General features: G+C 37.9%; 1 protein-coding gene across 12 annotated transcripts in view; it reads right to left on the minus strand.

Moving 5' to 3' along the window:
• TRDN (triadin) overlaps nucleotides 1-12,943 on the minus strand; it is a 224,831-nt gene that overhangs the window by 162,273 nt on the left and 49,615 nt on the right. For 11 of the 12 annotated variants that reach the window (XM_084203675.1, XM_084203680.1, XM_084203683.1 and 8 more), the window contains 2 exons: nucleotides 11,652-11,789; nucleotides 9,668-9,694 (listed from right to left, as the gene is read on the minus strand). The exons of the other annotated variant lie outside the window; for it this stretch is intronic. In XM_084203675.1, coding sequence (XP_084059801.1) covers nucleotides 9,668-9,694; nucleotides 11,652-11,789 — 165 coding nt within the window. The remainder of the gene's footprint in view (nucleotides 1-9,667; nucleotides 9,695-11,651; nucleotides 11,790-12,943) is intronic. 12 annotated transcript variants of the gene reach the window in all.

A 12,943-nucleotide genomic window follows, 5' to 3' on the forward strand; every position in this document is an offset into this window, starting at 1 on the left:
GTTGACAGTGTCTAACGAGAGCACAGCACTGGCTGTGCACTCTGGCTCCAGGAAGTTCAGGATGGGAGAAAATAATTTCAGCCCCTTGAGTCCGTGTGAACTAAAGGGTCAGCACTGTGCAGATTTACATCAGCGTGAATGAAGAGCACAGCTCCTCATGCTGGGGCATGAGGAGATACTCCTGTCTCCTGGTTCCCTTCTTTGTCTGCCTGGGTGCTTTTGATTTTTTGTAATGTCCTCTTTATAACATAGTAAGATGGATAACATTATTCTCAGCTGTTTTAAGTTTATTGTGTTAGAATAGCATCCATGAGCCTTAGCCTACATGAATTACTTTAGGTACCACATGGAGCTATGACATTATATAAATATCTCATCTCTGTAACACAGGAGTTCAAACTTAAGAGGGATGCATTTCATCTCTTGCACAGCCTTGCATCTTGCTTCATTAGAGGATAAAATGGTGAGTAGCATTCTGGTATTGTTGAAATAGCACCTACACCTCACCCTTCACTGTTTCCATCTTACAGATGAAATATACCTTTAAAAAAAGTCCCCAAAACCATATTAAAAATGTCCATGATAGAAGAGACAAAGTGAGGAAAAAAAAGAGCCCCCATTTGAAACACAAGAATGCTTTACCCAAGATAACCCAGAAAGTCAGCCAAGGAACTGGGGATTTACCTCTGAACCTGACATTCAACATTACCCTCCATGCTTAGAGCCAACCTGTTTCTGCTTAAATACTGCAGTGAAGAAAGAATGTAGTTCTAATATATTTAGTGTTTTAAAGGTATAATTAAGCAGATGGAGTTTTCTATGAAATGAGAATAGATTTTTTCCCTAACAAATTTTACCAGCTGGTCATCTTTTCCATCAGCTGTTACAGGTAACACAGTGATTTACACCTTAAGGGCTTTGACATTCTCTCTCTTACAACTATCTAAACATGAAAAGGAAAATTAGTCCAAATCGGTCTGGTGAGCCAGAGGTTAATAATTTGCTTTAGAGCAGTTAAAATCCTTACAGCTATTGCCAGAAATTCAGTGGGGCTATATTCTTGCTAGTTTATCAGGACTAATTGGTAGCAGGCAGCTGATTATCCTGAAGAGTTGGTGGAAACTGATACTGAGAGCAAGGCTAAAGTGAATGGTGTTAAGAGCTTTAGAAGATGGGAGAGATGTCATTTCTAATGTGGTTTTAGATGTTGTCTGTGTGAAGAATTGTTGTCTACTCTCTTGCTGTTGGTATCCTCAGGAGAAATTTGCAATTGTGCAGCTGATGTCTATTTTTAATCTAGATAGTGCCAGCTGGTGAGGGTGACAGTTATCCTTGCGGGGCTAGGAGGAGAAGAAAGGAAGCTGTGCATGAGAGCAACTTCTATCTGACTACTAATACATCAAGTAGCTGTGCTCTACAGGCAAAATCACCCACAGCAAAACTACAAATCACCTTGCAGCAGGAAAAAAGTGCAGGGAAAAACATAACAAAACAAAAAAAACCCCCAAACAACAACAACAACAAACAAAAAAAAACAGGAAATGCTTGATTGGAGAATTAAATTGCTGTATTTTTTTATTGTGCCCATATCCAGGAACCAAAGGCAGTGTAACAGAAGGCCTTAAATGCCAGCATTCAGTGTTGGAAAGTCTGAGTGACATTTTTGGCTTATCCTGGTGACTTCCCTACCAGCTTGCCAGTAGCACAGTCTTATCCCCAGTGTTAGATCTTGCCCTGTTCTGGGACTCAAAGCAACTTCAAGCTGGGGTACAGCATAACTTTTCCTGAAGCCATGTGTTGTAAGAGCTTTCTTGGAAATGCAACTGGGGACAAATTGCTCTTTTGAGCAATGAAAATGCTGAACAGTTTGTGTGCTCATCCACGACATGAAGAACCAGACCACAGTGCCTGTTAAATATGATTTCAGAATTTTTTATCCAGCTCTTTGGAAATTACAACTACAACTTACAGTGAGAAGGAAGGGAAGGGAAGGGAAGGGAAGGGAAGGGAAGGGAAGGGAAGGGAAGGGAAGGGAAGGGAAGGGAAGGGAAGGGAAGGGAAGGGAAGGGAAGGGAAGGGAAGGGAAGGGAAGGGAAGGGAAGGGAAGGGAAGGGAAGGACCATGTCAAGCCTTCAAAACCTAAATAATTAAATTATTAATATTATTGTTGTTGTTGTTGTTTTGTTTTTCCTCTGATAAGGTTTCCAGTTGAAACAGTAAAGCAATATCTTATCAGAAAAGTTTCTACAGGGAGGGAGGTACTTGCAATTATCTTTGACTAATTGTCCTGTAAGCTGCACTGGCATTACTCATGGAGACCATATGCAGATTTTATGATGGAATTTTAATGACTGGGCTTTTGAAAGAACTGAAAGTGGAAGATATTAAAAGTTTTCAATCCTATAAATTCTAACATTTAATTAAGGCTTATTCTTAATATATATAAGGATGTTAAGGTTGTGTTTTTCATTCCCAGACAGCAGTCCTGTACCTTTAGGTTCTAAAATCAAAAAAGGAATGCTACTTGCACTTTGATTAAAATCAAGAACCAAAAGACAGATCAGCTCTTTATTCAAACAAATCAGAGATAGAGCCACATGATCAAAACCAGTGGAACATGAAATTGTCTTGACATGCTTCTCCTTATGGATGCCAGTCTGCAAGGTGTTAGTGGTCCAGTGGTAAATGGTATTTTTCATAGCCAATTTTATCAGTGTGCATTTAATTGAGTGTAATTTTCTAAAGAAAAAAATGCAGGCCAGGCTTGCAGACCTCTTAGACCAAAATTATATATACAACTGTACCTAAAATCTCTAATTTTGATTAGCACCAAGGAAATTATTATTGTTTGGTTGGGTCTTTCGGTTTTGTCTCTTTGTTTCTGAAAGGTGTTAAAAATACAATAAAAAGAGATCACAGACTCAGTTACTCTACCAAGATTTCAAAAACATGAACTCTGCAGATTCTACCTTACTGTATTATTCTGTAAAAAGCAATCCTTGGCAAATTTAATCACATTGGATCCAATCAATTTTATTTTAGGGGTTTGGCATGGAGAAGAGAGATGTTTCTGTGGGTCATGAGCATGGGCTCCATTTGCTACATCCTCTCCTTGGCACAGCAGTAGCTGTGAAGGGATCTGAGTTCACTCAGAAATATGCAAGCCCCCCAGTTTTGATGCTGTGGCTTTAACTGAGTTTTGGAAAAGTTGCTCATTTTCCAGGTCAGGCACGGCAGACTCCAGCCAGTGGGGATCTGCTTAATACCCTCTCCTCTCAGTGTGAGAACCTCCCCAGAGCTCCATTACTGGGGAAGAAATTAAGATTTCCATAAAGATTGCATGGAGAGCTTCACTTAAGGTTTTCCCTGATTTAAGAGGATACCTTCAACAGCTGCAAATGTCTCTTCTAACACTTCTGTCCAGGATCCCAACTAGCTTTGCAGCCCAAAATTCTCTCTTTCTCTTTTAAAATATAGTTGGTGAGTTTGGATTGAAAAGTTTCAGCTCAAGCTGAAAACAAATCACTATTCTACAAAAGGCAAAAGAACTATAATTGAACATCCTTGCACCCTTGTGGTATATTGACTTTTTTCATCTGCATAATATGGAAAATATTTTCTTTCTTTTATAAAATGCTATTTTATGGTGGATATGCAATTGCTGTACTGATCAATGTAAGTAAAATCGGATGAAATTGTTAAAAGAACATTAATAACAGAAATGGATGCCACAAAAATGAAAAATGAAAAAAAAACCCCATATCTGAAAAAGCACTTTAACATCTGAGAATTGAACCAATCAATGATTTCCATCTTTTAACACAGAGAGTACTTTACACAAAGATATGCAAAATGCTTTATAGTAAAGTGTAGCCTAGGGAAACAGCAAAAGCCTTTTAGTGAGATCTTTAATAGCAACTCATATACAGAGAAGTGAACATTAACATACAGCCACATAAAAGAAACTGAACTCAGAAGGCATTATCAGTACAAATAGGTATATACTTTAGGCATGAATGGAACTATCTAATTATTTTTTAAGACATGTATATGACAACTACACTGGTAACACAGTTTTCAGGTTGCATTTATGGCATTCTGAATTTATTGTCTCTAGCTCATTTCCAAACTGTCTGTAGCCTTGGGTTCACAAGAAGCTGTAGAGGGATTGCAGCCATGCAAACACTGTGTCCCTTCACTGGGGAAAATGCTTGGAGTATGGAGAGCTCTCTTGGGAAATTATAACTATATTTTTAATAGTTCTGATATACTTCCTGAGCATTTGCACTGGTCACTCTAGGGCAGCAATCAGGACTTTTGTCCCATCCACTTAGTCAGCTGAACTTTAGGTCTAATCCTATATTCTTAGGTACTTTAATAGTAAAAAACAGTCTGACATGCACCATAACATGTAGGACTAATACCTTCTTTATTTGATTACTGCACCAAAAAACTATGCAGGAAATTGTCTGGTCTGAGAACCTTTCCTTTTGGGAACACTTTGTTTGTTAGCACAGATCAATATCCAGGCCTGAACAAGCCAATAGATTGTGCTGAATAAATTCTGACTGGCCTAACCTTGGGGTGGAGAAGGGGTTAACAGGAGTGGGTGTCTCCATCAGGTCTGGGGGAACTACACCTTGGCCAGAGCTGCTGAGGGTGAGTCAGTGCAGCTGACAATCCCCTCAGAAGCTGACATATCTTTTAAGAGTATGATGTGTCTTCAGCTTATTAATAACCAGCCTAATACTCTGACAGTGATACTCTCATTTGAACTGAAGACAGATGGATAAGGTTCTTTGCCAAAAAGTTTATTTGTCTTGCACAAAATTTCTTGAGACCTTTAACAGAAATTTCTAGTCTGTGTTGGCTTTTTGTCATAATTTATGATTTTTTTAATCACATTTTCCTAAGAAAAAAGTCAAAACTATATTTTTCTTTCTCATATACACACTAACTCACAGAAAATTAGAGATCCAGCTCTACCTGAAGGGAATGTTTCTTTTGATTGTCGGTAAGAATAATCTTATGCCAATAATAAAACTTTTCAGTAATACAGAGATGGATAACTGTCACAATGGTACTTTATTTCTTTCTCTGCTTTTTAACTGAATAGTATTTATTGAAATTAAAATTATTTTTAATTTAATAAAGACCTTTTATAGGCATGGTTCTCAATGTTGAAATGTTTGTACTTCTTTACTATTTACACATCTTTATTTCCAAATTTGTGTTTTTTCAACTCTTTTCCAAACTCACAACTGAGGCCAATAGTGCCCACAAAAACAAACAAACAAACAAATCACCCTCCACATTCTTTTTTATAGCAATAATTTCTAGTAAAAACATACAGGCATGCAGCTCTCAAATAATAGAATGTGTCTCTAAAGGTGAAACTAACCCTGAAAAAATGAACAAGATTATCAGTCATGACTATTATTATTATAGGAAAAAAATGAAACTGAAAGCAAATTAAGCCTGAAAGAATTAAACCTCTCTGCCATTTGTGAAAATGCCTTATAATTTTTGTATGTTGAGAATATGCATTGTTAAAGACTGCAAAATCCCCTCCAGCATAATCTTTCTCTATGTCCACTGAAGAATACTGCTTTGCCAGACAATATTAAATGTTCATTCTTTTCCAATTATTGAAGATAAATATTAGTGATAAGACTTGGACTGGCAAAAATAATTGCAATAATAAAAAGGTGCTTGAGAGATATTTTCATATCTTCAAAGGATTCTGAAACTGATATTAATCCCATTGCCTGTAGAAGCCCATTGTCATTACTTGTACTTCTATTATCTTTGCTTTTAATTTACATCTCTAGGAAAGTGATCTTTGCTTTCTTTGGGATCATAATTATGATTAGACTTTTCCTCTTTCATGGCTAGACAATGTCCTTGCCACTCCCCTTGAATTTTTTTCAATATACAATTGTACTGTGATATCAGCAATCTTATTTTATCAGTTACTATATTACATTATAAAGTAAATTTTGTGCAAACATTTTAGCATTCAAAAAAGCTGCTAGAGTGAAGGCTTGTCCATTCACTAAAAACAGACATGGAGATATTTCAAAAATTCTCATTCTATTCATAAATACCACAATAACTTTGAGTTAGATTCAATACAAACACTTAAATATCAGGCACAGCAACCATAGTGCACATTTCCAGAGTGAAATTTGAGAGAGCTTTTCCATAAAAATGTTTAAAAATTTCAATTTGTTCATATTCTGGAGACAGCAGTACTGTAGCGCACAATCTTACTGGTATTTTTTTTTCTTGTTTAGAATATTCAAATGCCAGTGTCACCTAGGAAAAGATCTTTCATAAAACTATAGATGAAATTGCTGCTCAGAGTAGAAGGGATTTTGATGCAGAAAAGGCCCTTTACAAATAGGCAGAGAAAATTCTATAACCAAAAACTTTGCTTCTAATTTCATTAATCAAACTAACGTTTTTACACCCAAAAACCCCCAGATCTATTGGTTTACATGGTCCTCTTTTGGGTCCAGACCTAACAGCAGCAACATGGAAAGAATCATAAATTCTGTGTCTTATTTTGTTGTGTTTTGTTTTAGAAAGCTTTTCTTCCAGAAGTCTAATTTATGGACCATGTAAATGACAACACAAATTAGATGAGAAAAGCTGCTTGGAGAGATCTGCACCTTGTGCTCAGGGGAGCAGCTTGTGATGATTGTGAGAGTGCTACCTGCAGGAGCTCACCTGAGCTCTCGGCTCACCTCCCAGGGCTCTGCCTTCTGCTCTCACGACCTTCAGCGCTGGGAGAGAGTGTCAGTGCGCCTAAGGTGAAAAGCTGTTCACTGGACTACACCACAGAGCTCTCAGAAAGCTTCAGGTTAGCCTCAGACCCCGGCAATTAAGCCCCTTGATGTTTATACAGTTTTAAGAGAAGCCTGCAGAGACACAGGAGCAGCTCTGAGGGGCTGAGGAGCATCAGTCACTGAGGAGACACACGCAGTACTCTGCACTGGCATTTCCAAGGGGCTCGTGGCTTCAGGCCAGATATGTTGTATTCCTGTAGCTCAGTAAAAGAGGTGACAAAATCAAGTATAAACAAGGCCAGATCCTGGCTGCCAGGATGAAATGGAGACCTCCACTCACCTGAGATGGTAAGCTTTCGAGGATGTTGCATTTGAAAACTTATGGCAGTACTTATGACAGAAAGGGGCACTATCCTCAGCAGGCACAGTCAAAAGAAATTGTTGTGCAGGGACACAAGCATGAGAATGCTTGTACTCTAAAAGACAGAGGGAGTATCTTGAGCACACATTCAGGAAGTGGAAAAGCCCAGTTAAAATTAGTTTTACTGCTCTGGAAGGTGAAGCATGTTTGAATTCGGGCCTTTTGACATCTGTGTGGCTGCATTATCCTGTAAGGTACCAGACCAGGAGAAATCACCAGGTTCTTTCACCATTTCCTTTATGACAAAGATAGAAGACCCTCTCAGGATTCATGTCCAGAACCAGGAGCTTTGAATAGTGAGGAAAACATTCCCAGCTGGCAAGTTAGATACTCAGCTCTTTGGATGGAGCAATTTTAGGTCCAAACAAGCTACATACAGTAACTTCCAATTGCTTACAATTTAAGCAGCCTTGAGTTTGTTTAGATGACTTGCCCGAATTCTGTTCTACATCTTTCTGCCTCAATGCAATGGGTAAGGCCTATGTCACTGACTGTTGTAGTGTGTTTTCTTTATTTAGCATATTCACTGTTTAATTTGTGGTTTTGCAATCCTCTGTCCTGCCCCTGTCTTTAGAGTGGCACAAGCCCCCCCTTTTTTATCTTATGTTTCTAAAATTAGACTCGTTCCCTTATAGTTATTCAGCTCAGTAAAGTGTGGGTTTTTCTGTTCTTACCTGACCACTCCCTGCCAAGTTTTAATGCCCCCTCTTCCCAGTTGTTAACCCCTTCTGTCCCTACCCTTTTCCCCAGAACCTTTTCTTACTCCTTCCATTAAATGTCATTCCCTCCCCGAAACTGCCCTTCCCTTTAGAAACTTCCTTGTCAGTTTTGTATCCTTCTAAGCCCCATTAGTTTACTTAAACTGCTCTTCTCCCTTGAAATCCTTCATTGGTTTACACATTGTATTCCCCACCTTGTGTTCCACCCCCAGTTCTCCGGATTAGTTACAGATTGCACCTTCCCCTGAACCTGCCCCGTTTATAAACTAGCATCTGCCCTCAGTTCAGTGTCCTGGGATCCTGGACTCGGGGAGTTTTGCCATGGAATAAAGTTACCCCAGTTCCACCCCAGAGCCCGCGCTGCTGCCTTTTTGTTCCTGCACCAGACCTCCACTGGTAGCTAGGATTCTGCAGAGCTTTGAAAGGGGAGTCTGTCACGTCCCTGTTATCCCCTAGCTGGGCTTTAACGCACTACTGATTTCCAGAGAAGGGATTGCAATGCTGAGCGTGGTGCTGTCCGTGGTATTTTATGGATCATGCCTTCCTAGCCATGAAGTAACAGCGCTTTCAGCCTGTTGTGAGAAGACGCATTCCACCCAACAACATCCTTGCCAACAATGTGCTACAGCTCTGTGCACCTCCCCCAAAATTAAAAATGCTCCTTTCTCTATGGGAAACGAGACAAGACTGAAGGTTTTACAGTCCTTACAGATGAAGTAAAGAGAGGGAATCTTTTCCTACACTGTCTGTAAGTTTTCCGAACAGGACCAGTCATCAATAGAAAGAAAACTGCTCCTCGTCTTCAAGCCTATTAATTCCTTGGACTACAGATAGAGATTGACAGATTATTTCATTAAGTAGAAGCCTGATCCAGTTCCAATTAACTTCAGAGCAAACTGGATTGTAATCTCAGAAGCAATTGGGGTGCTAGATTCTTCAATATGGGCATTTACCCCTTGAGAAGTTGATGGATGCCAAATTCAGTTTACATAGGGCTGCTTACACATCCTACTATTCTCGAGCTTTGCTAAATATGGAGAAAAAACATGCCCTAGTTTTGAAAAGATTTACATTCTATCATCAGTAATTCCAGCCTTCTAATACATTTGCATTTTGATTTAATAGAAGTTTGAATATAAGTTTTATGTTTCAGCAAAACAATTCCAATATCCATAAAGATTATAATATAATCTACTTCCTTCACTAGTCTGCTTTAAAAATTCAATGATAACTAAGTAATTTTTTCTGAAGATTAGGACACAGTCCTTCCTTTAGAGGCCTGTGTTGGCTTCAGGTAAAATGCTTGACACTACCTCATCATTATTTCTCACTAAATATACTTTCCATATTATTATTCCTGAACTTTATTTCTATACAAACATACATATAACTCCTTTGCATTAGCAGAAGTCCCACAACCATGGCAAGGATATAATAACATTTCTGTAATTCTATTTTTATATCAACATTTTTCAGATTTTCTGTAATAATTAAATAATAAAGAATAATGAAAGGTAAAGTAATAATGAAATAGTAAAGAATTCTTAAAAATTCTTACAACAAGCAGCTCAGTGAATATTATTATCTGTATTTTTAATTTAAGGGGTTTGCTAGAGCACAACTGAAAAGGTTAGTAGACTGCCATGTAACTATTGTCAGAGTTTGTCACAGATATACAGATAATTCTTAAAAAGATTAAAAAATATTTTCCCTCTATTATTAAGCAGCTGACCAACCTTTTTTCAGAGAAGGTTCCACTTCACCTATACCAAGAGAAAAAAACAGGTATCAGAGGAAAGATTAAAAAAAACCAAACTAACAAACCCAAACCAAACCAAACCAAACCAAAACCAACCAAAAAAACCCACAAAAACAAAACAAAAACAACTCACAAAACAAAACAAAACCAAAAAACCCCCATTTTTTTTCATGTTGGCTCATTTTATTTCAAAAATTTTTTTCTTCTTTATATGCTAAATGACAAGCATCTATTCTGAGATTTTGGATTTTTCATTAAAAATCTAACTTGCCATAGAGTTTTAAGTAGATAAATGCAAGGTTCAATAGTAACTGAGGAAATATCCAAACCTCTATTTGCGCTTCTGATTATTAACTTGTAACGACAATAAAAAATTTGCTTCACTTTATGTGTGTTTCCACATTTTAAGGAAAAGCTCACTGGTTCTTTTTAAATTCCAAATAAAGTATATATGAAATTAAGCAAGACTGTATATCTAACAATGGCCAAGGCAAAAAATAATCCATTTCAATGTAACTATCAGCACTTGATTGCTGTGATATGTTACTGCACCTCCATGTAGGACATGGAATTTGAAGGAGTGATCCTGAATGACTGGCCAGTGTGCAGCTTCATCTGCACTGAGTACAGCACAGAGTGGGCAGGGTGCTCAAAGCACTCAATTTTTATGATACAGTGCAGCAAGATGCCTTGCTGCCTATTCACACTCCTGGTTGATGATGAAATTCCACTTGGGCAAAACCCTGCCAGAGCTAAGGTTTCCAAATCTAGTGAACATCCGATCTCAAATTTTTGTCTGTCAGGTATTTTATAACTTCCTACTGCCATTAACACTTAGACACTCGAGTTTGCACGTGCTTTGGAAGCCATGAAATCCTGAAAATGCGCACTGATCAAATGTTACCAAGCTATTTTTCATCTTTTCTCTTTGTCAACCTTAGGAGAGACTGGCTCTCTGCTAGTTATAAATCATATCTCAGAATAGGATGCCCAGTTCACAGACTCACATGTAGCAGCCTATCTATTAGCATTCATATACGATGCTAATATAAAAAGCTCATGCACATATTTAAAAGGTAAACACTTGGTAATATCTCAGGTTTCTGAACAAATGGGTAGAAGTCAGTTTCAGTACATGTCACTTTTTAATTATATTCTGGTGTAGCCAAATGGAATATAAAATAAACTACCGTGAAATGAAGATGTCACTCCTACACTTATCGCTTGTCAGAATGACCAATATGATGTGACATGATGATCCACTACTGACTGTGAGCAGCCTCTGCTCACACTGGAGAACTAGGTTTTATTTTTTTGTTTTGGTTTGGCTTTTGTTTTTTATTAAGAGAAACAGAGTTATTTCCAAAATCAAAATATTAGTAAGTTACTTTTTTTTATCTGATTATGTCAGATGAAGAATGGTACCATAATGGCAAAATAATTTCTAGTAAACTGAATTATTTGCAATGTGCCATCCAAAATCCCGTGAGTTCAGTTGAAATGTTATATTTTTTTTCATTTCAATATATTGCCCCATCACTGATATGTCAGATTGAAAAAAAGTTCTAAATTTCTCGATGTATCTTGAATATTTTCCAGGGTTCTTTAGATTCTTGCTGATTAAAAGAAAAGTAATTTCCATTCTCTGAAGCAATATCCTGATGCATATTTTGGTTGCAGCTTTGAAGTCGTATATAAATTAGTGTTCTTTTCTTCAAATGTACTAATGATAATATTTAATTCTGACAGCTTTTCTGTAATAGTACATTAAACATGAGATGAAAGCTAACAAAGAGACCAATTTACTGATTGGAATAGCCAGTGGATGCTTTATTAGCAACAGTGTTCACTTTTCCTTTTGTTTGACCTTCTTGTCTGTGATGTTAAAAGCTGAGTAAGCCGTTTTAATGCATGTAAAAAAGCAGTTAGAGCAGTTACAGAAGCCTTTACATTACAAATACCTTCATCACTGTCATCATCATCACTCCATACGATGTCAGACAGTAAAGAAAAAAAGCCATAAATCCAATCAGAAGACTCTTCCAGTGTCTCATGAATGATTCTCAGTGGTTCTGTGCTGAGCTTGTGAACAGATCTTCCTGAGTGCAGAGTTTAAAACAAAAGCGATTTGAAAAAAGAACCCGAACCAAACAACTCCTTCAGTAGTAAAGTTCATCTTCATTTTATACAGAACTAATTATACTACCTCTTTTAGCAGAAACAAGGATTGTGAATGTTAATTTTTATTATTCAAGCATTTGAGGACAGCTCTCCTTCCTGTGGAAGGCTGGTATAAACTGTATCTTATTGCACTTGCTGTTCACAGAGTGATTAAGGACCCGGTGTACAATTTGGTTTGATGCTGTATTTCAAGTTCTGGTTCTCCTTCTGGGGCTTGGTTAGGCAAAATGTAAGTATAGATTTCACTCTAATATTCTTCATTTTAGATAATCACTTCATTTCAAACCAGTTTTTAATCTCAGATCCACTGCCTCTTGATGCCCATCTAGGATTCAGTCCCACTTAAGTCATATCTCCCCGCAGAGCTCCTTCCTTCACACAAGTCCTGGCTGAAGAAACTGGTGAGCCCTGGGTTAGCTACACAGACATGTCACATCATTGTCATGGACCACACACACAGGATGGGAAGAAGAAAGCTGTGCATACTCAGGCCAAAATTAACCTGAGCTCAGAAAAAACAGGGATGCAAATCCAGATAGTGGCACCGAGACCACTGCTTTCAAACTCATACTCCTGGGATTTTGATTCTTCTCTCACAACTTTTCTAGAATTTCTTTCACGTACACTTGTGCACATGTGCATACTTAACTTGCTCTGGTCTTATTCCTTCTGTGGGCAAACAAATTAGGAAACAAGGAAGCATGTTTGATGTCCTTCACCTTCCTGGAACCTCTGATGGAAGTGAGAATTCTGCTCCCCACCGTATCCACACCCAGGCAGTGCAGTTATCAGTGGCTAATACTATTCCCTTAAAGGCTTTTCCAATTGGGATTTCACTAGATTTCTCTGCACCTGACACACTACTTCAGATGGACTTTCCCATCTCTGACTGACTTCTTCTTCTGACCATTCTGTGCAGCAATTTTCTACTTTCTTGAACTTTGTACCAAACATTGCTTAGGAAGAGGGAAAACACTCATTCGGTCTATGTTACTGCCCACTGTACTTGAAACTGCAGACCGAGTCATTGCCTGGTCTGTGCAAAGCTTTTCCACAAATATAAACAATTGAA

The sequence above is a fragment of the Fringilla coelebs genome, assembly GCF_963513975.1.
Source record: "Fringilla coelebs genome assembly, chromosome: 3".
Classification (NCBI taxonomy): Eukaryota; Metazoa; Chordata; class Aves; order Passeriformes; family Fringillidae; genus Fringilla; species Fringilla coelebs.